The following is a 26171-nucleotide window of genomic DNA, read 5'->3' as shown; positions in this document are numbered from 1 at the left end:
GTGTTTTTGTTATTTATTTGAACATTTCTGGGGGAATAAAAGCTCCAGCCTCCAGCTGGGCCCAGTCACAGACCTGCTATCTCCCTCCCTGTGGGACATGGAAGGTTGGTGGACTAATTTGGTCCCCTTCAAGTCTCAAGCTGCATTTTCTCCTTGTGGAGGCTGCCAGCGGGGAGAGTGTAGAAGGCTGTGTGCCTGGTTTGGACTTTTCAGCTGGTCCTGACAATGTAACATTTTGTAAAGTGCTCTTGTCTAAAATTGGGTAAAACACAGAATCAAGCCAGTTTAGTTTCAGGTGCCCCCTCCCCCCAGCTTTCCTCCAACAGAAGGTATTCAAAAGACCAATTGGTGATATGCCTGGCTAAACAAAAAGCCCTGGGAAAATGAAGATCAACAAAGGTATCTTGTTTAAAAAAATCTTGTCTTAAATCTTTGTTTAAAATTTTTAAAAATGTACATACAACTAATTTTCATTTTTGCATGCTTTAAGATCTGTGAATGTGTTTTGTATGTGTTTGTGAACATGTTGAAGATAAAAGTTGTCAGAATGCTGTAACAATTTGGTGAGTTTAAGTTTAAAATTCAAAAGGTTATGAGGTATGGACATTACCAAGAAATCTCAAAGAATATTCACATTGTTTTAAAAGGCTTTTAAAGGATTTTTTAACTTGAAAATTAGAAAATCTGGTATTTTAAAGCCTGGTATTTTAGATTGCATAAGGCTGTTTGCCCTGTAATCAAGTTATCTAGCTTAACAAAAAGGCATTGGCTGTTTGGGATTTAGTTCCCTTGGCTAAAATTTGGGGATAAATATTAAAAATTTAAATGTAAAAGTTTAACACTGTCAAAGAATTGTTCTATCTGTCTAAAACTGTGTATTTCATTCAAGAACCAAGAGAAAAGAAAAGGGAAAAACTTAGAAGCCAACAGAAGATCTATCTTTAGGGGTGAGAGGTGAACAGGCAGAAGTGCAGTTCAGCAGGTCATGCATGGTGGGATAGGCCCTGGAGGGAGTCCACATTTGGTGGGACAGGCCCTGGGAGGAGTCCACACTTGGTGAAAGAGGGCAAGCTGGCACAAATGCAGTTCGTCTAACCCTAAAGTCGGATAGGGTGTATGCCCATTCCATAGGAGGGGCCGAGTAGCCCATCTTTGTTCTGTCCCTTTTCCCTGCAGATAGACACTGGAAAGGTGATGGTAAAAATTAGTGATGTGATGATCTGATTAGCATTGCTAAAACTACCCCTTGGATATGTTAAAATTAAAATTAAGAAGGCCTTAAAAAGAGGGTTAAAAAGTTATTTGTATAATGTGACTTGCTTTCAATGATGTTCTACAATTAGGATATATTTTTAAAAGTCATAAAGGTGTTAAGTCTAGCTTCTTGGTACAGTGATGGGGACTGTAATTCTTGCATTAAGGAAAAATTGTCATTTGAGTTTAAAAGTTTTTTTTTTTTGGGTGGTCCGGTCGTGGGGCCTGAACTCTGGGCCTGGGCGCTGTCCCTCAGCTCTTCAGCTCAAGGCTAGTGCTCTACCACTTGAGCCACAGCGCCACTTCCAGCTTTTTTTCTTTTTGCTTATGTGGTGCTGAGGAATCGAACCCAGGGCCTCATGCATGCAAGGCAAGTGCTCTACCACTGAGCCACCTTCCCAGTCTGAGTTTAAAAGTTTTTAATGTGTATCTGTTTTAAAACAAGCAGCCAAGAGACAATGAGTGACACTTGACCTCAAGATTTCAAGGGATCTTTTCAAAATGCAAATGAAAACTAAAGTATAAAATATTAAAAGAAAATGAGAGGATTAAAAATTAGAAATGGATTCCTGGATATAAAGCTTAAAAGTAAAATTGTTCTTAACATTTGCGTCAAAGTGCAAAAAGGAAAAATTAGGATTACCAAAATAATTGCTTAATTGCTATTTCTGTTTGCTCCTATAGGTTTTTTATAACAGTTCCTAGCAGGCCCACAAAGAGCATGCTTAAAAGCTGCTTCTATGTTGACCTCCTTGTTGCTTTTAATTGGAGTAAAGTGGCCTTTTATAAGACTCATTGATCTGCAAACTGGTTCAAAGCCAGCCCGGGCAGAAAAAGGTCCCTATGAGACTGTCATCTCTAATCTGCAGAGTGCTGAAAGAGCAAGCAGAGTTGCTTTGGGACTCAAAGTGGCAGAGTGCTAGCCTTGAGCTGGAGAGCTGATGGACAGCACTCAGGCCCTGAGTTCAAGTCCAGCGACCAGCTAAGGGAAATGCCAATGAGGCTTTTATCCTGGTGTGGAGAAGACACTCCTGGGATGAAAGCAAAGGTGGAGCATCCAGAGGCAGTAAGCCACTGCTTGGGATGGAAGAAACAAAGTCAGATCCTAGAGTCATTTATGCGTGGCCCTTCAAAATTGGTCACAGCCAGGAGGTCATGGAAAGATGGTTTGTAAGCATGCCTAATGTCCATGACTACCTTGTAAAAAGCTAAAGTTACAAAATGTGGGAGATAGTTTAAATCCCAACCCCTGTATGTGCCAAAAGTCCTAATTGGCAGTAAATTTTGAGCTTACACCAGCTACATGAAATTCATCTGTTCAGGAAAGTGTGTAAACCTGAGAGTGTGTTTCTATTGACATCTGTCTGAAGGCCTGCACAGGTAATTTAGGCATTGTTAGGGTCACTAGAGATCACATTCCTAAGCCATCCAGAAAGATGCTTTTGCAAATCAGAGTGCTAAACAAGCTACACTGCTGTAGCCAGAGATAAGTTCTGTGCATTTGTCAAAAGTTAAAATAGGCTAAGGTTATAGGTTCCCAGCTAGGTAGGATCAACGCCTCTGAAGTCAGCTTGAAGAAGTTACAGAAGATATACTTTGCTCATCAACCCCCCTTTTAAAATCAAGAGTCCAGAGTCAGTTTTGGAAGACAAGGCAAAATAGAATAGTGTTAACAGGTGTGCAAGTGTGGAGTGCACCTGTCGGAGATGGTTAGAAGACCAAGCCTTCTGTGTCTGTTTAAAAAGTTGTCTTGGTAAATTGTCCTGGGCCATTGTCTAAATGGTCTTAAAAAACAGTGGGGTCACAGCCTTCCAAGTCTGTGTAGGAATTTGCAGCCCAGCATGAGGTGTGACAGTGCTTTGGAGCCACTGAGAAATCCTGCTGCTGCTGCTGCACACCCTAATGGGTAAAGTTCAACGACAGCCTGACAGTCACCTGGAGGAGCTTATGAGTACAGCTGGCATAAAATTAAGTTAGCCATGATATATAGTCAGGACTGGTAGAAGAAATCGTGAGGGTCTTGGAAAAACTGCACCAGGGGCTTGCAAATGTCCCACTACCAACCTGGACTCTGGATCGCTTTGCAACCCTTTGGCTGAATAGATAATGCCTCTGGCCGGACCCCTGATATTGTTAGTTCTGATAGTCACAATTGGTCCTTGCATGATTAACAGGCTACTAATCTTTGTAAAAGAACGGGTTAATGCAGTCCAGGTACTGGTTCTCAGATCTCAGTATCGGCCCATAGATGAAGTTAACATAGAACTAGATATGAAGGGACCATGATTGGCCCCCTTAGTAGTAAAGGGGGGAATGTGAAACCTGAACGAAATATAGCAATTTTAGGTTTGGATTCCATTTTGTCCGGGAACTGTGTAACTCCCCTTGAACCCTAATTCCAGGAAATCAGCAACTCCCCTTGATCCCCTTGAGCCTAAATTCCAGGAACAACCCCCTTCATGGAAAATTCCGCTAACCACAGCTAATCAGCAGATAACAGGATAAGGACCACTTGGTTGGGGTTCAGACCATCTGTTCCAGCCAATCATTTCAAAGAGCATGAACCCCATGAACCAGCCAATCCCCAGTACCTGGTTGGGTCCTGCCACTGGTTACACTAATCATGTTTTAGATTTATTTTATGATTTTCCCACGTTGTGATATGATTTGCTGTGTTGCAATGACACATAGAAGTCTCTAAAACCCCTATAAAAACCCTGCTAGAGGAAGCATCGGGGCTCTCAACTCTTGACTTGCTGCCTAGGTGATGGTTGTGAGTCCAGGCTCAAGCTTGTAATAAACGATTCTCATGTGCTTCATCGGAATTGGCGCTCCTTGGTGGTCTTTGGGGATCCTTATGTGGGCATAAGAATATGAGATTGCAAACCATTGTTTTCCATATTAATGTAATTGTAGAGCTAGTTCTGTCATTGTAACCTGGGTCAATTTAAGGCCAGGTGATATGAAATGATGTCCTCCAAGTCATACAGCAGGTTTCCTGAGAGGGACACAGGTTTTTCAATTCTCGGATTGTTCTTTTTCCCCTCAAACATACGATTCAGAGTACAGCCCTGCGGGAATACACTTAATCTGCATCTCATGTGAGAGCTTGTCCTGTAGATTGATGGTCCTCTGTCTACGTGTAATGATAACAGTTATAGGCTACACAGTAAGTTAGCTCTAAACTAGGTAGCTGGCAGTAACAGATGGAAAGGAGAGTATACACTCTCGTATTTAAAAAAAAACAAACAAACAAAAAAAAAAACCTTCAGTGAGTTGTCAAAGGTCTCAGTGAAAAAAACTAGAAATCCAGCAGGCACCTCAAGTCGACCTGTGTTTTCTAGGTAATATTACAATAGTGGAGTGATATCGGAACTTAGACCCCTTAAAGCATGAAGTCTGGACCTGGCTAAATCTGAAACGAAATCTGAACTGAAATCAGTGCCGGAAGAAAAGAGTATTTGCCAGAAAGAAAAATGGCGGAAATGGCTACGGGAGAAATATCGCGATAAGAGCATAGGAGCGGATTTGAAAACGAGAGTTGGAGTGGGCGGAGGCGGGGGGGGGGGCGGGGGGGGCGGGATTCGGGGAGGGGGGCGGGGGGATAAAAGTCGTTGAGCTCAGTGACGGTTGGAGCGGCTGCACGGCTGCAGCCAGAGTAGTGCCGGAGGGTCTGGCTGGTGGGAACTGCGGCCATGGACTATATCACTAGACCTAAGGTAAAGAAAAAGTTAGAAAAAGGTCGGGAGCTGTGGGTTCTTTCTTGGTGTTCAGCTGGGAGTTCAGGTACACCCCGGCACCTCCTCGGGCTGCTCTTTGACGCCCTCTTTCCGTGTTGGGATTCGTGGCATTTTCTCAGTCCACACCCCCTTTCAGCCAAACTGCGCTGTCCACCTCAGGACCTGCCGCGGAGCGGTCGCGGAGCTGAGAGAGGCGGTCTGTGTCGCTGTCCCACACACACTACCGCTCCAGCTCGCGTCTATCGTGCTCCTCCGACCCCATGGGGCTCCATTGCTTACCTCAGCCGGTACCTTCAAACCCACCTTTACTTCAGCTTTCCCCAATACCCCTAGATAGTTGATTCCTTTTTTCTTCCTCGTTTTTCACTAACTTCCAGATGGCCCCTTTAATATGCCTTGCCGGCCCCCTAACGCGCGTTGTTGTTGTTTTTTGGCGGGAGGGGGGTAGGGGGCCGACCGCTACGGGAACAGAAGTGGGGAGGGGGCTGTGAAGAGCTAAGATGGGAGGAGAAACCCAAGAGCTGTAGCAATACCTGGTCAGTTGGCGCCTGTTTATAGTCTGCAGTTAGAGCCCCTTCGGCTTTTTTTTTTCCCACTCATTTTTTTTCAGACCCTCCTGTCTTACTATCTTCCTCTGAGACCAACGCCAACCCTTGTATATTCCAATTCCACCCTCCTACTGACGTTTTCTTATCCTCTCACTAGGATGGAGAAACAGTGAAGACTTGACAACTAGTATGTGGTTAATGTTTTTCCATTGCTTGTAACAGATATGGCTTAGGCTAACAAGTCCACATAAAAATCTAGCATGTTTAAATGGGAAGACCAGGGATTCTGAAGTCACTAGTATTTAATTAACGTGTTTGATCTCACCAAACATGAACTGATGATGTCTTGAGGCAAACTGTTCAACCACTCTGAGGCTTGGCTTTTCTCATCTACCCAATGAGAATATAAAACTTGTCTCTGCTCACTGCACACAGGTGGTTCTGAGGATTAAATAAAAAGTATGCATGAAAAGAGTTTTTCAGTATATGTATGTATGTGCTGGTACATGGTCATGAACTCAAAGATTTTGTGCTCTAATTTGGCTTTTTTGCTCATGACTAGATCTCAGCCAATTGAGCTACAACCCAATTCTCAGCTTTTTACTGGTTAATGGGAGATGAGTGTCTAGGATTTCTCTGCCTGGACTAGTATTGAACTACTATCTTCAAATCTCAGTCTCCAGAGTAGCTATATTTTACAGGCATGAGCCACCAGTGCTCAGCTGAAAGTTTTGGTGGTGTTTTTAGCCGTTACTAGAGCTTGAACTCAGGGCCTGGGCACACTCCCTTAGTTGGTTCACTCAAGGCCATCACTCTCCCTCTTTACCCACAACTCTACTTCTGGCTGTGGGTGATTAATTGGAGATCAGATTCTCATAGACTTTTCTGCCCCAGCTTGCTTCAAAAGCTGATCTTCAGATCTCAGCCTCCTAAATAGCTAGGATTAAAAGCATGAGCCATAGCACCTAGCTCCTGGTTTGAAAGTTTGAGGTTTTTTGTAACAAAAATCTAAGTGTTCTCTGCCTACTTGTTGGCTATAGACTTTGACACCTGATGGGAAAAGCAAACTATCCAGCCTTCAAACATTTTCTTTACTCACCAGCCTCTCCTCATGCCCCTATCTGTAGAAGATTAACCACATCCCTTGTAGCATGCATCCTTGACTGTATCTGAATCCCTTCATTTCCAGGTCATGTCATTTATACCAGGTTCCTTGTGTGGTATGACATGGTAGCCCCACTAAAAAGGCAAAGGCCTTCTTCTATATGAACTTGCTTTTCTAGCAACCCACCTAATAACAACCCATTTTACTTGCCCACTTAAAAATAAGTTTACCTGAATAATCTTTTTGTTCTTTTGACTGGGAAAGAGAAAAAAGAGGAATTGCCTTTGCCCTTGAGGGTTAAAATACTAAGATATTTAAATCCACCTGTAGGAAGGTAGAATTAAAGCTATGAGAAGAAACCATTAACTGGCTAGCAGAGAAATAATGATAGTGGGGCCGGGAAGGTGGCTCAGTGGTAGAGTGCTCGCCTTGCATACTCGAGGCCCTGGGTTTGATTCCTCAGCACCACATAAGCAAAAAGAAAAAAGCCAGAAGTGGCACTGTGTCTCAAGCGGTAGAGCGCTAGCCTTGAGCTGAAGAACTGAGGGACAGCACCAAGGCCCAGAGTTCAGGCCCCACGACCGGATCCCCCCCCCCAAAAAAAAGAAATAATGATAGTGGATAAGACATACTGAATGTTTATATTATAGGCACTGTGCTAATTGTTTTGTATGAAGTAGCTCTTCAATCATTGGAAAAATATCTTGAGAGAGATGTTACTGTTATTCCCATATTAAGATGAGGAAACTGAGGCCTATAGAGATACAATTACTAGTGATTTACACTTGTAATACTAGTTACTTAAGCTGAGATGTAAGGTTTGCAATTCCAAGCCAGCCCAGGCAGAAAAAGTCCATGAGACTCTTATCTCCAATTAACTACCAAAAAGCTGGAAGGGAGCTGTGGGTCAAGTTGTAGAGAACTAACCTTAAGTGGAAAAAATACTAAGATAGTGCCCAGACCCTGAGTTCCAGCCCCAGTACCAGCACAAAAATAAGATCAAATTGCTCAGTTTCAGACTGGTGTGAAGGTGGGATTCAGGCTCAAGAAAATTTTAGCTAACAAGTAACCAGACTCTCATCATGTATTATGTGGGTGATGTAAGTCTTTAAAATATGAATAAAAATTCCAAATGAAGATTTCGTTCTTTAAACAAATTGACATTTCATCTGGTGCCTGGCAGGACTATGACTGCCCACAGGGTGTGTATTGCTATCGTTTTTGTTTTTTTCTAAATTTCTGGAAGGATTAAGGTTTCACTAATGGCTAGATTAATCACAACTTAATCAGTAACCTCCTCATTAACTCATTATCCTGCTCATTACCACAGAGGGAAAAAAGTCTATTTTGTCTATCTCAGGACAAACCGAGTTTGTCAGTCATTCTTATGTCAAGTGCGAGAAATGGCTTTTACTTTTGGATTTTGATTCTTTTTTGGGCAGATGTTAAAAATTGTATTGAAGTACAATATACACGAGCTAGACCACACACAATTCATAGATTATAAGTTTATAGTTCAATGGAAGATTGGCAAATGGATATACCCAGATAGCTAGCACCAAGATCAAGAAAAACATGCTCCTTTTCAGTCACTACCTCACCTAAGGGTTAACTACCATCCTGAATTCTAAAGGGATGTACTGGGTTTCTCTTTTGCTGTGCTTAATTTAAATGATTTTATACAGTAAATAATCTTTGTGTCTAATTTTTGCTCAATATTGATTCATCCATATTATTCCATATATAAATAATCCTCATTATTAATATGCCACATAAGATTTATCCATTCGTCAGTTGATGGGGAATTTTCAGATCTTGTATTACAAATAGAACATTCTTTTTTTTTTCCTTTTTTCCCCCATATATATTTTTATTGTAAAAATACTGTACAGAGGGGTTACAGTTATGAGTAGGATAATGAGTACATTTCCTATCGAGCATTGTTACCTCCTCCTTTGTTTTTCTCCTACTATCCCTTCCCTCCCTACCTCCCCAACTTCTCCCCCCACCAAGTTGTAAAGTTCGTTTTCAACATAGTTAGAACATTCTTTTGATGTATATAAACATGCATTTTTGTTGGAATAAAAATATGAGTGGAATTTCTGGAATTTCTGGATATGCCTATCTTTCGCTAGACACTAATACTACTAATCTGCACTCCTGTCACCTATGTATGAGAAACAAAGTTATAACTTAGGGTTCAGTGGTCATTATTGAATTACTTCAGCCCTACCCCAAAGTTCATTGACTATCCTGTCAGAATGAGAGTTTGTTCCTTATGCTTTCCCTACCCTTATAACTTCTATGTGACTTAGTACCTAAAGATCTTAATTACCTTTCCTTCCTGGAATGGTACCTTATTAATTAGGATTTATTCAGCTAACATTTATTAAGCTTCAAAGAAAATTTACTGTGGTAAAGTCTGCATACCTTGGAGTCAGACTGTCTGAATTCAGATCTCCTTTCTGTTACTCAACTAGCTTTGTAATCTTGGCAATTATGCAACCTCTCTGTGCCTCTGTGTTTTTTCTTTCTGTAAATTGCTGGTAATAACAGTAACTTTCTTACAGGGTTGTTATAAGGATTAAATAAGTTAATATTTGCAGAAGTGTTTAGAATAGTGTCTAGTACGTGGTAGATGATTAATTTAGCTACCAACTACTATCATTATCATTAGTAGTTATTACTGTTTAGGGAAACCACATTGGGAATTATTGAGGGAAGAAAGCTGATTTAGCTATAGCATCTGCTCCCTCTCAATTTTCTTTCTTTTCTTTTTTTTTTTTAAAGAGGTAGCCGAATAAGAACAGCACCACGCATGTGGTATTCAGGTAAGGGGTAGGTTTATTCATCATTCCGGCTGGCACCAGGCCATCTTGGTCCTCCACGCGGTGGAGAAAGGCCTGGGAAAGAGAGCTGGGAGAGCTGGGAAAGAGAGAGAGAGCTGGGAAAGAGGGAGAAAAGAGCTAGAAAAGAGAGAAAAGAGCTAGAAAAGAGAGTGTCTGGGAAAGGTGGGAAAGAGAGCTAGGAAAGAGAAGGGAGCTGGGAAAGAGAAGAGAAGGAAAGAGCTGAGAAAGAGCTAGAAAAGAGCAGAGAGCCTCTCAATTTTCTTAATCAATGGAGGTGGTAAAATGCCAAGTATAAGATCTAGGAATGAAAGTGAAAGCTTTCATGAAAGAAATAAATGAAATGCTATTGAAATTTAAAAGCAAATAAGATTGTGTTGTAGATGAATGGGAAGAATATGAAATAAAGTTTTCTGGAGAAGATAACATTGAAACAATCTAAATAATATTTATGGTTTAATTGTTCAAAAATTGGTGAAGGAAGGAAGACTTCCTGCCAAGAGAATTTCAAGAGCATAAACTCACAGGCAATAGTATTAAGACAAGGGGGTAAGAGGTAGTTTGAAAGAAATTGAATTGGAAAGGTAGGTTTTATAGGTTGTAAAGGAATTTGAAGTTGTTTCTGTGAGTAATAAAGAACTATAAAGATGTTAGTCTAATCTCAGTTCAGATCCTATACTGCCAAAAAAAAGTCTAGAAATGTACAAGTTAAAAAGGACATTTTTTTTGGTGCCAGTACTAGAGCTTGAACTCAGGACCTGGGCACTGACCCTTAGCTTTCCTGCTCAAAGCCTGTGCTCTATCACTTGAGGCACACCTCAACTTCTGGCTTTTGCTGGTTAAACTAAGATAAGAGTCTCATGGACTTTCCTGCCTGATCTGGCTTTCAATCCTGATCCTCAGATCTCATCATCCTAAGTAGCTAGGATTACAAGAGAGAGCCACCATCATCTGGCTAGAAAGGATATTTTATCAATATTTTAGCTTTTTATTTAAATTAATTTAGTAGATATCCGTGATTGTGACTGAGAGGAGTGCGTGTGTGTGTGTGTGTGCGCGCGCGCGCGCGCGCATGTGCGCGCACGCGCACGCTTACACTTAATAGGAGTGTGCTGCACTTACACACTTAATTGGAGATAAGAGTCTTTTCCTTCCTGGGCTGCCTTCAAACCAGGGTCCTCAGATTTAAGCCTCCTGAGTAGCTAGGATTACCGATGTGAGCCACTGGTGCCAGACCAGAAAAGATGTTTTAAAAGATTATTTAAAAGAAGAATGAAAATGTGGTGTCTGGTATGATAGGAAATACTCTAAGATCATATTGTGGTGATACTTGTGCAACTGTAAACTGAAAGTAATTATACACTAAAAATGAGTGCAATTTATCATCTGTAAGCTAGACTTCAATTAAAGTGAAAGTATATAAATATGTGAAGATCATCTACCAGTAGTTCAAGCCTTTCATTTCACAGTATGAAATCCGAGGACAAGAGAATTAAGAGTTTCTTGTTCAAGGACAAACATTTGGCAATTAGCAGAGGCAATATTATCTTTAGTTATTTAGTATGAATGGCTAGTTCAGACTATGATAAAGTATGTGTTGTTATAATGGAAACAATATCTAAAATAATCAGAGTGTCACATGAGTATAGAATGCTATTCTGACTAATTTTAAAAAATAGTAACAGTTTGTGTTATTACAAGTGCTTTTCAATCAACCCTTCCTGCTCTCAAGGAGATTACAATTTGTTTGAAGCTTTCCTAAAAGCAAATAATTTTTGACGACTTCTCTAAGAACAGACTTAAGGTTCTATCATATTAACTGCATTGGCCCTTGACCTTGTTTTCCCTTCCTTTTCATGGCTTTGATTTTCTATTCTAATAACCTAATAGTAGATCTGTCTTTTGTTATAGTCCACCTCAAACTCATTTAGGAAAGAAGCAGGGTCAAAATAGAGATAAAACCGGACTAAAAAAATGGCTTTTTTATTATCAAGGAAACTGTGTTTCTAAGGTTGAGAATTGTGCTGCCCTTCCTGTTCTGAAAAGTCTAAATCTATTTGACTTCACTTTGATCTTTTCATTCTAGGAAGTGGTATAGTATAGAGAATTTTTCCCCTACATGTGCTAAACACACAGCTGGATCTGAATTCAAGATATGTTACTTAATTAGCTCTGGGTTCTTGAGCAAATCATTTCAGCACTCTGTGACTGTTTATAAAATTGGCATATTATCTGCTTCTTGAGACTATGAAGAAGATTAAAACAAGGTATGTTGAGGACCTGACACATATTAAGTGCTCAATAGCTAAATAGTCCCCTTTCTTTCCACTAGGGCCCAAAAATGGTAGAGTCTTTAGAATATAAGAATTTTAGGGGGCTGGGAATGTAGCTTAGTGGTAGAGTGCTTGCATAGCCTGCATGAGGCCTTGGGTTCAATTCCTCAGTACCACATAAATAAATTTAAAAATAATAATAAAAAGAATCCTAGGAGAGCCGAGTGCCAGTGGCTCATACCTATAATCCTAGCTACTTAGGAAGTTGAGAGCTGAGGATCAAGGTTCAAAGCCAGTCCAGGCAGAAAAGTCTGTGAACCTCTTTATTTGTTTGTTTGTTTGTTTGTTTGTCGGTCGTGGGGCTTGAACTCTGGGCTTGGGCACTGTCCTTGCTCTCTTGAGCTCAAGGCGAGCTTCTACCCCTTGAGCCACAGCACCACTTCCAGTTTTCTAGTGGTTTATTGGAGATAAGAGTCTCATGGACTTTCCTGCCCGGGTTGGCTTTGAGCCGCGATCCTCAGATCTCAGCCTCCTGAGTAACTAGGATTACAGGCATGAGCAGCCGGCACCCAGCTATCTGTAAAACTCTTATTTCCAGTTGATCACCAAAAAGCCAGAAGTGGCTCAAGTGGTAGAGCACTAAACTTGAACAGAAACAGCTAATAAAGAGTACACAGGCCCTGAGTTCAAGCCCTAGTACTGCCACATGTGCCTGCATGTACATGTATGAGTGTGCATGAGCACACAAGGAAAAAGAGAGAGAGAAAGTAAGAGAAAGAAAGAAAGAAACAGAGAGAAGAGAGGGAGGGAGGGAGGGAGGAGAGAAAGAAAAAGGAAGAAGAGAAAAGAAAGGAAGAATGAATCATGTGAGATCTCAAAGTATATGTAGCTTGTCTCAGAGGTCTATTTGCTTCTGCAGGAATTCAGTAAAGCTTTTGGGTGGTACATTACAAGAAGGTAAGCTATCTACAAAGCCCTGGTGGCAGTGGTCTGGCATTTTGGTAACTTTTATAGACAGTAGAGTGGTATTCTATATCACCAAGCCTCCTTTGTACTTTGGAAAACACAACTAAGTGGTTACTCCTGGAATCTACTTCCTTTAGAGGTGCACACATGTGTGCATCCATGTGTGTGTGTGTGTGTGTGTGTGTGTGTGTGAATGAACGTGATTGTGTTTATGTGTATATGCATATATATGTGCTTTGTGGTATATTATAGAAATGTTTTAGAAAGATTTTTTGAGAAATTCTAATTTTCATTATTTGAAACTAATATTGGACAGGGAGTTGGGAGACCTGGATTCTGACCTCAGATTTAATATTGATATGTCACTTTAAACTGTTTTCTTTTAATCTCTCTGTAATTCACTTGACCTGTAGTTAAAATATCCAAATCCTTAAATTTCACATACTTACATTTTCACTCACAGCAATATTGCTATGCTCCTTTTAAAGATTAAAGAAATCATCCAGAAAAGCTTAAGCAATATGAAGCCAGACAGTCTGTGACTCAAAAATATGTACTCTTAACCCCTTTCATTACACTGCTTCAATAAAAATGAACAGATTGGGTTATACAAGCATATCCTAAACTATGTTCCTTATGAACTAGTCTCACAAGATAATTTATTTGAAAACACAAAGGATTAAGGAAACATACTTTGATGTGGAAATTAGATGTAATTTATAAATATACATGTAAACATACTGAGTCATATTCACATGTACACAAAGATATTAAATATAGTATATACAGGGGAGAAAAACAATGGTGTAAATCCTTTGAACCACAAACAGTTTAACAAAATGATTATCAGAATGCTGGACATGTTTTTTGGGGGTACTGGGGAGAAGGGGAGGAAGTGCAAGGTCAATGGGAGGAGGGTAAATAAATGGAGAAAGGCCGGTAGGTGCGGTCATAGTAATACACACACACACACACACACACACACACACACACACACACGCACACACACGCACGCACACGCACACACACACATATCACACACACACACACACACACGTGTGTGTGTGCGTGTGCGTGCGTGTGTGTGTGCGTGTGTGTGTGTGTGTGTGTGTGTGTGTGTGTTTAAACGAAACCAAATTAAAGGGATAGGTGGTGTTGAGAGGGGTGGATGAGAATGAAGAAAGGGGTGACATTGATCAAGAGACATTATACTCATAAATAAGCACGGCAAATTGAAACCCCTTTGTACAACTACTTAAAAATAAAAAATAAGTGTTTTAAGTAAAATATATTGACTTGACAAACCCCGTGGAGATTCATAATGAATGTTATCCTAATAAACTAAAAGCCCTGCAACAAAGAATCCTGTTTATATTTGTTTTATCCAGTCTTTTCTTACTCTCACTGTAAATCTTTCTGTGATGTATATATGCATGTTTGTATGAACACCCATTAACATCGTGTGGAACTAGGATTCATAGAACATACTTTGAGAAATGCTGTTTTTATCTGGAAGGTTCATTCTAATTCCTAGCATTTTATAATGGTAGATGTAGAACCTGAGATGCACAGTTCCTTTCCAAGTCAAATATGCTTTCACTGTAGTAAGGCATTTGTTCAAGGGTGTTGCATTGTATTTTATTAACATACTTTAATTGTACAGGGGGTGGATTTCATTGTGACATTTCCACTCATGTATTGCATTTTAATACCTGATTCAAATGACCTTGTACATATTTACACAGAAGACTTAGTTTGCTTCTACCCTTCCCTTTTTTTTCTCTTCTATTACATATAATCTCATTTTTTTTCCTTTGAAAAATAGACCTAGCTTAGAGATGCTTGCCCTGAAAGCAAGAGAGCAACTCGTTATTATATATGTTTTTATGGCCAATGGTGTCTGCTTAGAAGTGATGCTACTGGAGCAAGACTTACTTAGCCTCGTGCAGCTGATGGCAGCATTGGTAATGTGGAGTCAGATGTTTCATCTTTTGTTTATTTTTATGGAATATCCAAGTTATTACAATTATAGTGACAAATAGGGACATCTAAAGTGCACTTGACTTCCTCTCTTCATCCCTTCCTGGAAAAGCAATGAAAAAAACCCGCGTGGTTTATGGTGCATAGCTTTTTTCAACAGTGAAGCACTTGTAAATCTCACATCTCTCTAACTACAGCTAAGAAGTGTAAAACTAATAAAGAAATGTAGTAGCATGATGGGAATTGAAGTCTATAAAGTACATAGTGATGGGTAGCCCCTTTTCCTCTTTCCTTTTCTTTCCACCTCATCTCTCTGCTTTTTTTTTTTTTTGTCAGTCATGAGCCTGAGGGCCTGGAGCTGTCTCTAAGTTTTTTTACTCAAAGCTAGTGTTCTATCCCTTTGATCCACAGCACCACTTCCGGTTTTCTGCTGATTAATAGAAGATAAGAGTCTCACAAACTCTTCTACCCTGGCTGGCTTTGAACCAGAATCCTCAAGTCTAAGCCTCCTGAGTAGCTAGGATTACAGGCATGAGCCACCAGCTCCCAGCTCTCTCTCTCTCTTTCTTTTTTTTTTTTTTTTTTGTTGGTCGTGGGGCCTGAACTCTGGGCCTGGGCGCTGTCCCCCAGCTCTTCAGCTCAAGGATAGCGCTCTACCACTTGAGCTACAGCACCACTTCTGGTTTTCTCGTGGTTTATTGGAGATAAGAGTATCACAGACTTCTCTGCCTGGGCTGGCTTTGAACCTCAATCCTCAGATCTCAGCCTCCTGAGTAGCTAGGATTACAGGCGTGAGCCACCAGCACCTGGCCCCAACATCTCTTTGCTCTTTAGTATTCCCCTTCTCTTTTCTTACTTCGTACTCCTCTTTTCCTTTCCTCCTCTCTCTCCTTCCTTTCCTCTTTCCCCTTCCCCCTCTCTCCCCTCTCCCATTGTCTCTTCCTTCTTCCGAATTTTCCCCCCTTCTTTCTACATTTATGACAGAACTCGTTTCTATTGGCTAAATTAGCACACCAGGTGAAGGAATATTCTTACCATATTTTCTTAAGACCAAAATGGGCTCTGGTGCTCAAGACTAGAAACAAGACAAGGTCTTCTAGAAGATTCTCCCTGATAAGGTTCCCTACTCGATGGAGGCCTATATGAAATCTAGGCTGGGTTTGGATTTTCCTTCTTTGAAGTTTCCTGAGAAAGTACCCTCCAGGTGGTACACTCTATTCTTGAATTGTGTAACCTTTTTGGAATATCTTGCCCTGGGTCTTAACAAGAACTCTGCATGGCCAGTTTACCCCTTATTTATATCTCTTGCTATTCAGGGACACACAAGATTCTCTGGGTTAAGTAGGAGAGAGAACTAAAATTGCTTTACTGCTTCAATTCTGGTTCCATGCCTCTTGTTTATTTCCCCCTTGAACTATGACTTCTTCCCCTGAGTGTGAATGAGCCCTGTCCATTTAACTCTCATTTCTGTATTAATCTTATTGCAATATATTTCCTCTGGTAAGGACAAGCTTACATTTCCTTTTCTGTCTCTCTGCTTTTGTGTGTGTGTGTGTGTGTGTGTGTGTGATGCTTCACTTCCACTGGTAAGGACAAGCTTACATTTCCTTTTCTGTCTCTGCTTGTGTGTGTGTGTGTGTGTGTGTGTGTGTGTGTGTGTGTGTGTGTGTGTGTGTGTGTGTGTGTGTGATGTGATGCTTCACTTCTGGCTTTGTGGTAGCTAATTGAAGAGCCTCACAGACTTTCCTGCCTGGGCTTTCAATCCTCAGATCTCAGCCTCTTGAGTAGCTAGGATTACAGGTTTGAGTAATTGAGTGGCTGGAAATTTCCTTTTAACTTTTCAGTTTGATGAAGTAATCACAGGCCTTTACCAAACCGCTCCCACCAAATTTATATATCTTGTATTCAAGTGAGCACCATGCCTCTTTGGAACATCTTTGTATCCCTGTTTCTCTTGCAGCAGTGATGCTTTGTATTGTTCGCTGTAAATATTTTCTTTTCTGCATATCTTCTGCCCTAAAGGTTAGTGCGGATTCTTTTTTCTCCCTTTCTTCCCCATCTGAATTTTTAGGCCTAAAGTGCCTCTTGGGTTTTGAGACTATTTTATCTTACAGTAGACCTTTGTGAATTTTGCTTAATAACTTCTTCCTCCTTCTCTGGTCTGTTTCCCTTTCCCTTCCTTCGTACTTGGACACTTATTATCCAATTCTCCTCTCTTTTACTTCAGTCCCTCTTTAGCTGCCTTAGAATTGACCAAAGACAAAATTCTGCAGGTATATTTATCAGTTGAATTGGTTTCCATGAGTGCATGAATGGAGTTGTCTCCATTTCCACAAAATACAATGAAAGCTCCCACTACGTAATACCAGAACAATGAATTTTGTATGGTGAGAAGAAGGAAAACAAAAGGAAAAAAATATTGGTTAACATTATGTTAAAGTTACTTTCTTAGTAGGGTTGAGATAGAGAGGACTTCTTTTTTGAACTCTGGGCCTGGGCACTGTCCCTGAGCTTTTGTGCTTAAAGCTTAGCATTTTACCACTTGCCACTTCCAGATTTTTCTGTGATTAATTGGAGATACAGGTGGACTCATTGCACCAATGAGATGTACAACATGTTATGTCGAAAATGAATGTTACAACTTTGGCACGGGGGGAGGGGTTAATAAGTGGGGTGAGGGAGGGAGATGGGAAGGGATGGTAAGGGGAAAAAAAGGAGGAGGCAATAATGCTTCATAAGAAATGCATTCATTACCTTGCCCATGTATTTGTAACCCCTCTGTAAGGTATTTTCACAATTTAAAAAAAGAATATTCATAAACTTTCCTGCCTTGGCTGACTTCAAACCTCAAGCCTCAGATCTCAGCCTCCTGAGTAGGTAAGGATTGCAAGCATGAGCCACTTGCACCCAGCTAGAGGAGACATTACTGTGACTCAGTTAGACTAGAACATCCTATTTTCAGGAAAACCTAGTCTTATTTGGAAGTTCTTCCTTATGATTTCACTTTAAGTGGTATTTGGCACGTAGGACTCTTTTTGTTTTGGTCAAATGTGTTGGAGCCTACTGCTAGGGCTCAGTCCAAATCAAGAGCCTCCTATTACTGGAATCTAAGGTTTGTCTTGTTCTTCGCTCTATAGAATATCATAGAGACAAACTGGTAGAAGGAAATAAGTTCAGTCAAAGCTGGCTTTAAAAAAGACAGGAGTCTTTCTGAAAAAGAGAGGAATCTGTCTCAAAAGAAAATAGGAGAAGCTGGTCACTGGTGGTTCACTAGCTACTAAAGCTGAGATCAGAGGATCATGATTCAAAGCCAGCCTGGGCAAGAAAATTCGTAAGATTCTTCTCCCCAATTAAACACCAAAAAGCTCAAAGTATTGCTGTGGCTCGAGTGGTAGAGCACTAGCCTTGAACACAAAACTCTGGGACAGAGTCTTCCTCATCCAGAGGTATGTCGTCTCCTCCTCCTCCTCCTCCTCCTCCTCCTCCTCCTCCTCCTCCTCCCCCTCCCCCTCCCCCTCCCCCTCCCCCTCCTCCTCCTCCTCCTCCTCCTCTTTTTCCTCCTCCTCCTCCTCCTCCTCCTCTTCTTTTTCCTCCTCCTCCTCCTCTTCTTCTTTTTCCTCCTCCTCCTCCTCCTCCTCCTCCTCCTCTTCTTCTTCTTTTTCTTTTTGCTAGGACATCTCTTTTTTTAATCTCATGAAACTAGATACTTAAACCTAAGGAAGGGCTTCTCTTTAGCAAAAAGGACTAGGGAGGGATGGAAAACAAAAATGAAATTTCTAATGAACCTCTGTTATATACCCACAGTTTTACTTAACAGTATGTATTTCTGCAGCAGAGATAGCATTGTACTGAATTAATGTTTTCTTAGCTTGTATAAGAAAATAAGACTTGTATTTCTTGAGTTTGGAAAACAATTTTAAAATAACTTTGCAGGACAGATTTCTGTGGACCAGTGATCAAAAGATCTTGTTTTCTCTCAAGTAGAACTGCCTCTGGGCTATAGTAAGAATTAAAATGAGAAGTTCAATACTTGGTACATAGTAATGTCTTAATTTTGTTATTATAGTGGTTATTTTTGTATTTAGGAGTGAACCTTAGAGCCTAGCCCTGAAAAATAATAAGATGAATTTGTGATTCTTTTAAGCAGGTGGCTGTCAACTTTAGGTACATACTAAAACTACCTGAGAAACTTTTTCTTTTAAAAAACAACTTTAGGCTGGGAATGTGGTTTAGTGGTAGAGTGCTTGCCTAGCATGCATGAGGCCCTGCGTTTGATTCCTCAGTACCACATAAACAGAAAAAGCCAGAAGTGGTGATGTGGCTCAAATGGGAGAGTGCTGGCCTTGAGCACAGAGAGGCTCAGGGACAGAGTCCAGGCCCTCCCTGAGTTCAAGCCCCAGAACTGGCAAGAAAGGAAGAGAGAGAGAGGAGAGAGAGGGAGAGGGAGAGACAGAGAGGGAGAGACAGAGAGGGGGGACAGAGAGAGAGGGGGACAGAGAGAGAGGGGGACAGAGAGAACAACTTTATTTTCAATTTATTTTTTATTTTATAGAACTTTAGTTTTAATATACATTTCTTTAAAGATGTATTTTTCAATGCTTTTGCAATGCCATCTTGGTTGGTTATAGAAGGTTTCTACCTTTTTCCTCTGTTAAACTATTTTATTGTTATTATGAAGGTGATGCATGAAGAGTTACAGAAGTCAGGTAATAGGTACAATTCTTTGTGAACAATGTTTCCCCTTCTCTCACTCTCTCTTAGTTTTTCCTTCTTGTCCCCACCTACAAGTTGTATAGTTTATTTTTCAACATAGTAACTACTGAGCTGAGGAACTTTTTCAGACTCTCATGATTGAGATCATTTACATCAGAATCTCTAGGGGTTGACTCAGGTATCAGTATCTTTATTTATATTTTTAATTGACACATGATAATTGTACACATTTATGAGGGTACAGTGTGGTCCACAATGCATAATGTTCAAATCATGGTAATGAGCATTTTGTTAGGAAATTCCTCAATTGATTTCAATCTTCAGCTAAGCACGTCAGGATTAATTTAATGGATATCAGTGATGGTTACACATTAGAATCACCTTAAATAATCCCAGGGCCCCACTCCAGACAAATAGATCATTAGGTGGGCTTCCAAGTATCCATTATGTTACTTTGTCCTTAAAGTTTCCCTCATATAGAGCATGTTCTCTGTGTGTGTGTATGTTTGTGTGTGCATGTGCGTGTGCGTGTGTGTGTGTGTGTGTGTGTGTGTGTGTGTGTGTATGTCAGTGTGTCAGTATGGGGCTGGAACCTAGGGCCTGGGCACTGTTCCAGAGCTTTTTTGCTCAAGGTTGTCACTCTACCACTTGAACCACTTCCAGATTTTTGCTGGTTAATTGGAGATAAGATTCTCATAGTCTGTCCTACCTATTAGCACCTAAATCTATTATTTTCTCTTTTTTGGAGCAATATTTATTTTCTCATAGTTATGGAGTTACCCCCAAATTCCAAAAGACTCTGAGACAAGATGAATTAGCTGATACAAAAGGAAGCTAAAAGGGGGTGGGGGGCATAGTTCAAGTGGTAGAACACTTCCATAGCAAATACACAGCCCTGAGTTCAAACTCAAGTGTTGCCAAAAAATAAAGCAAGCTTAAAGGTTGGCTGAAATATTAATAACATAGATAGAAGTATATTTACAAATGCAGGAGAGGGAAAGTGGGGCAGAGTAAAAGTCTAGTGAGGAATTTGAAGATTCCAGGCATCAAGCCTTGGAATAAACCTAGAACAATGTTTGCCTCCTCAGGCCTGATCTGAGAATTCTGTTGACACAGACTTGGTTGTTAGCAGTCTTTCATTTCCTCTGTCAAATGAGTCACCTAGACAGTTGCTATCTACAATTTGACTGGAGCATTCATCTCTTTCTGGCTGAGAATACCAAACCAGAGATTTTTTTTTAAAGAAAGAAATGGTTGCCCTTTCTAGAAGAATTTTTAAAACCATTGCTTGAATTCAGGACTTTGTGCTCACTCAGCTTGCTTGCTCAGGGCTGGTGTCCTACCTGAGCCATGCCTCCAGTGTAGCATTTTGCTGGTTAATTGGAGGTGAAATAGCATAGACTTCCTATCAGGACTAGCCTTGAATTATAAGTTTCAGCCTTCTGACTACCTAGGATTACATTTGTGAGTTACTAGTACCCAGCTTTCCAGCAGCTCTTGTAAAAAGCTAAGTAATACTAATTTTTAAAAATTTAAGTTTGGATCTACAAATTGGTTTTAACTTCAATGGCATAAAGTCTAGGTTCTGGGGAAAGATGATGTTTAAAGGAAAAGTCTCCCATGTTCTCTTTCTTTGTCCTTTAACCTAGGGAAACTTGTTTCTCCTCTTAGCATCTATAGCCAGAAGAGAAATATAGTTCCCCTGAGAATGCTGCTTGAAGGATTTCACAACTTCAATATTAGTTTTAAAAAATTTGCTAACAACCTTCACAGCACCAACTTTTGAAGAGGCCGAGGCTTCTCAGAAAATAGAGTATATTCTTTCTTATAATCATGATGAAATATTACTCTGTGTTACCTTATGTGTAAGCCCTAAAGGTCAGTGGGTATCAGCTGTTCAACTTTCGTTCCTCCTCAAAGGCTACCTTTTTTTGGTCGGTCATGGGGCTTGAACTCTGTCCCTCAGCTCTTCAGCTCAAGACTAGTGCTCTATCACTAGAGCCACAGCACCACTTCTGGTTTTCTGATGTTTAATTGGGGATAAGAGTCTCACAGACTTTCCTGCTTGGGCTGACTTTGAACTGTGATCCTCAGATCTCAGCCTCCTGAGTAGCTAGGATTACAGGTGTAAGCCACGGGTACCTAGCAAGGCCACTTTTTTTGATGCTGGTTCTTGGGCTTGAACTCAGGACCTGAGTGCTGTCCTAGAGCTTTTTCACTCAAGACTGGTACTCTACAACTTGAGCGACAGCTCTACGTTTTCTGGTTTTTGGAGATAAGAATCTGACAGACTTTCCTGTCCAGGCTTGTCTTCAAACCATGATCCTCAGATCTCAGACTCTTGGATAGCTAAGATTTCAGGCCTGAGCCACCAGCACTTGGCCTCTGTTTAATGGTATTAATCTCTTTGACAACTGCATTCTCCTTGGTAGCACCTTTGAATGTGCCTCTTTTTCGTTCAAACTGCAAGTTTTATGATGTTTCTCATTCTACTCTTTTTTTTTTTTTTTTACATCTGTTTCTCACCATTTCGCCTAAACCAGGAAGTAATGCCTATGCCACTGCCATAATACTTGGCTGCCTTTAAATTTCCTTTGCCAGATAAACCAGCCTGACACCTTTAAACACAACTTTACACAGTCTTAGGATATGAAGCAAACAGTCAAATTTTGCAGTGTAACACAGGTGATCTTTAGTCTAGTTCCAAGTAGCAGCCTTATTTTCATCTGAAACCTCACAGCATATCCTTTACTGTCTACATTATTCTCAGCATCCTGGTCTGAGTTGCCACGAGGCCTGTCCATTAAACTTCATGTATGGAATTTTAGATTCTTTAGCCTACTTCTTCAGTCATCCTTAAAACCATTCCCAAAAGCTTATGAACTCTATGTTGTCAAGTATAGCTACAGCTATGACCCCACTTTTTGGTACTAGTTTTCTGAGTTAGTCAGCTTTCCATTACTGTGAAAAAAACAGATAATCAACTTATCTGCCCAAATTTTCAGTCCCTAAGAGTGTTAAAATAGACAACTGTACTCGTTCTTTTCCTCTCTGCAATTTACTAACTGCTAGATAAATTTTGGAAATATACTGCATGATACATACATGTTTATGATGGGTATATCTTCTGCTGTTCTTTGTCACATAAATTCTGTTTCATCAAATGTTATGATTTCTACCCCAGCTCTGTTTCCTCATATTTGCCTGGCATATCATTTTTCCATTCTATTATTTTCAACTTATTTGTGTTTTTATTTTTAAACATAACAATTCTAGCCCAAATACTGTCAACTATTTTGTTTTAATCCAGTATGCAAGCCTTTTAATTGGTAAGTTTAATTCATGTACATTTGTTAAATTACTACATATTGGGACTTATTTCTGCTATCTCATTTTATATTCTCCATTTACAATACTTTTCCTTTCTTTTTTTTCTTTCCTATTTTAATGTATTCTTGCCCAGCAACTTTTAAGATCTATCCTGTTATTTACACTTCTTGATTTTTTATGCATTGAATAGTGATACCTTCTGTCTAGCAAGATTAAGACTCAGTAGAGTCTTGGACTCTATTTTCTACCTACATCTATACCAGTAAACATTGTCTAGAATTTTGATTTTTCCTAGATTATATATGACCCTCTTTCATGGTTTTTTTCCAGTGCTCATTTAGGTCAAGAAAATGCAGCTTACCCGGGCACTGGTGGCTCACGCCTGTAATCCTAGTGACTCAGGAGGCTGAGAGCTGAGGATCGTGGTTCAAAGCCAGCCTGGGCAGGAAGGTCTGTGAGCTTCTCTTCAATAAACCACCAGAAAACGGAGTGGTGCTGTGGCTCAAGCGGTAGAGCACTAGCCTGGAGCTGAAGAGCTGAGGGACAGTGCCCAGGCCCAGAGTTCAAGCCCCACTACCGACAAAAAACAAAAAAGAAAAGAAAATACAGGTTATACTAGTTTGCCTATTTGGAAGGAAGTAGCATATGTCCCAATTTAATCCCAGATGGTAAGCCTATAATGATACTTTTTGTTCTCAACAGGTAGAGAACGTGAAATTACTGGATCGTTATGAGGGCAAGAAACCAATTAATGGAATTCTTTACCTTACTGCAACCCACCTGATCTATGTGGAAGAGGGTTCTTGTGCTGCATTCCGGAAAGAAACCTGGGTATGTTTGTGAGAAGAAATATCAAAGAGCTGTGTATATATGCCTTCTATATGGCAGTTTCTTAAAATTTAAGTAGCATTACTAAATTGCTATAAAACCTTTTCTTCAAATTGCTTATTCAGACAGTCCTTTGGTGGTCTGAATCTTAGGACTCCTCTTTCCTCAAGTAGTCATTCTAGACCAACATAGGGATAGTCCTAAGGTTTAACTCAAATATTTTTAGGTAGTCTTTTTTTAAAAAAAATTTGTTCAGTGCTGTGGAGCAGACCCAAAGTATTCAGTGTGCTAATCAAATGCTCTTTTACTGAGTTACTCCTCAGCCCTTACTTTTTTTGAGACAGGATATTGCTATGTAGCTCAGCCTGGCCTAAAATTAATGTTCCTCCTACCACTACCTCCTTAGTGCTTAGATATCAAGCATGTTATAATACAGCTGGCTTATTTTCATTTTCTGAACCCAGTAAGTGGGTAAACATTCTGTGGCCCCCAAACCAGCAGCTTTAATAATACCTGGAACTTGTTAAAATACAAACTTTTAAGCCTAAGGTTTTGAATTGCCTTAAAATTATTTTGAAGTACTAAGATTGAATTTAGAGGTATACTCTCAGCTCCTTGTTTGTCTGGGGTTTTTTGATAGGTATTCAATAGTTTTGTTCTTGAACTCCTGATCTTCTCCTCCTTCAGCCTTCTGAAGTAGCTGGAATTACAGACATGCGCCACGAGACAAGACTAACTACAATTTTGATTTTTTTTGCTATTTGTTTATATTTTCTTTAAGTACAAGGGAACTGACATTTTTAAAGATTGTCATTTAACAGTTTATGAATACAATTTTGAATTTCTAAAAACCACTTAATGATGTTAAATCTTAGGCCACTGGAATATACCTTGGACAACATTGATGTAAACTGTCTATACATGCAGGATCTTAACTGCATGCATGTGCCAATTTCTATTTTTAATGTTTTTTGAGTTAACATACACTAACAGTATGAGAGGAATTCACTGTGATAATTCCATACATGCAAACATGTTCTCCCCCTCCATTTTACTTCCTCTGCTCTCCTATTCCTCCCAACTTTTTCCAAACAGCTTTTGGTGGGTTTTATTATACTGTCTTCATATATATATATATGAAACCCACCAAAAACTGTTTGAAAAATGCTATCATAGTGTGTGTGTGTGTGTGTGTGTGTACATGTGTATGTGTACTTGGATACTTTACCTCCTCAGTATCCTTTTTTTTCTCTCTTAACTGGTCCCTCCTGAAAGTCCCCCCTTTACATTAATTTACCATTATTATCACCACCATTGTAGTTAAAATTTAAGCTCAATGAATGAGTGAAAACATGTTGCTTTTGACTTTTTGAGCTTGGCTTGTTTGGCTCAACATTATGATACTCTACTCCCATTCACTTTCCCAAAAGTGGCAAGAGTTTCATTTTTCTTCATGGCCCAGTAGTATTCCATGGTATATAGGTACCATATTTTCTTTATTCATCAGTTGTTGGGTACCACAGCTGATTCCACAGTTTTTCTATTGTGAACAGCACTGAAATAAATATATGTACATAGATGTCATTCGTGTATTGATTTTCGCTTCTTTAGATATAGGCCCAAGAGTGGTATAATAGGATCATAAGGAAGGTATATTTATAGTTTTGTGGGGGAACTTCCATACTGATTTTCATTGTGGTTGTACTAGTTTACATTCCCACCAACAATGTATAAGAGTTATTTTTCCTTGCATTCTCTCCAGTATTCTATCTTCCTTACACTGAAGTAGTATTATAATTCAATCTTAATTATTAGATTTATATTTAGACCTTTTCATTTATAACAAGTGTCACATGCTCTATACACAGGACATAGTCTTAGTGATTAAAATCCCATACTTTAAAATGTACGCATTACCTGACTTTCATAACTGTAACCCCTCTGTATATCACCTTTACAATAAAATTTAAATTAAAAAAGATCCCAGACTTTAGAATCAGTAATGGTCAGGTTGAAATCCCAACTTTAACAGTATTACTTTTGTAACCTTGGGCAAGTTATTTAACTTCTCTGGATTTGTTCCCTTCACTTGTAAAGTAGTGATAATAATATGGAAAAATTATAATGTTAATGTTTGTAAGTGCTTAAAACAATGCTTGGACCAAGTCTGGTGGTGCATGTCTGTACTCTGGAGGCCGATATATTGTATAAGCATAATTAATTGAACTTACGTAGTCTAGAAATACCTTTTTTTGGGGGGGGGAGGGGGTCTGGTCATGTGGCCTGAACTCTGGGCCTGGGCGCTGTCCCTCAGCTCTTCAGCTCAAGGCTAGCACTCTACCACTTGAGCCATAGCGCCACTTCCTGCTTTTTTCTTTTTGTTTATGTGGTGCTGAGGAATCGAACCCAGGGCCTCAGGCATGCAAGGCAAGCACTCTACCACTGAGCCATCTTCCCAGCCCCACTAGAAATATCTTAGTACTTAAATTCAGTAGGCATTCTCTTTTTTTTGGTCTTGATTTGTTTTGTTTGATCATGGGGCTTGAACTCTGGGCCTGGGTGCTGTCCCTCAGCTCTTCAGCTCAAGG

General features: G+C 40.0%; 1 protein-coding gene across 1 annotated transcript in view; it reads left to right on the top strand.

The window, feature by feature from the left end:
- Window positions 1-4889: 4889 nt before the first annotated feature.
- Mtmr8 (myotubularin related protein 8) overlaps window positions 4890-26171 on the top strand; it is a 91095-nt gene continuing 69813 nt past the window's right edge. Inside the window, exons 1-2 of the mRNA XM_042666932.1 lie at window positions 4890-4973; window positions 23458-23586. Of these exons, the coding sequence (XP_042522866.1) occupies window positions 4950-4973; window positions 23458-23586 (153 nt within the window). The 5' untranslated portion in view covers window positions 4890-4949. The remainder of the gene's footprint in view (window positions 4974-23457; window positions 23587-26171) is intronic.

This window comes from Dipodomys spectabilis, unplaced genomic scaffold, assembly GCF_019054845.1.
Source record: "Dipodomys spectabilis isolate Male_0828 unplaced genomic scaffold, ASM1905484v1 ptg000370l, whole genome shotgun sequence".
Taxonomy (NCBI): Eukaryota; Metazoa; Chordata; class Mammalia; order Rodentia; family Heteromyidae; genus Dipodomys; species Dipodomys spectabilis.
The sequence above is the reverse complement of the archived record's forward strand: the minus strand, read 5'-3'. Positions and strand labels throughout refer to the sequence as shown.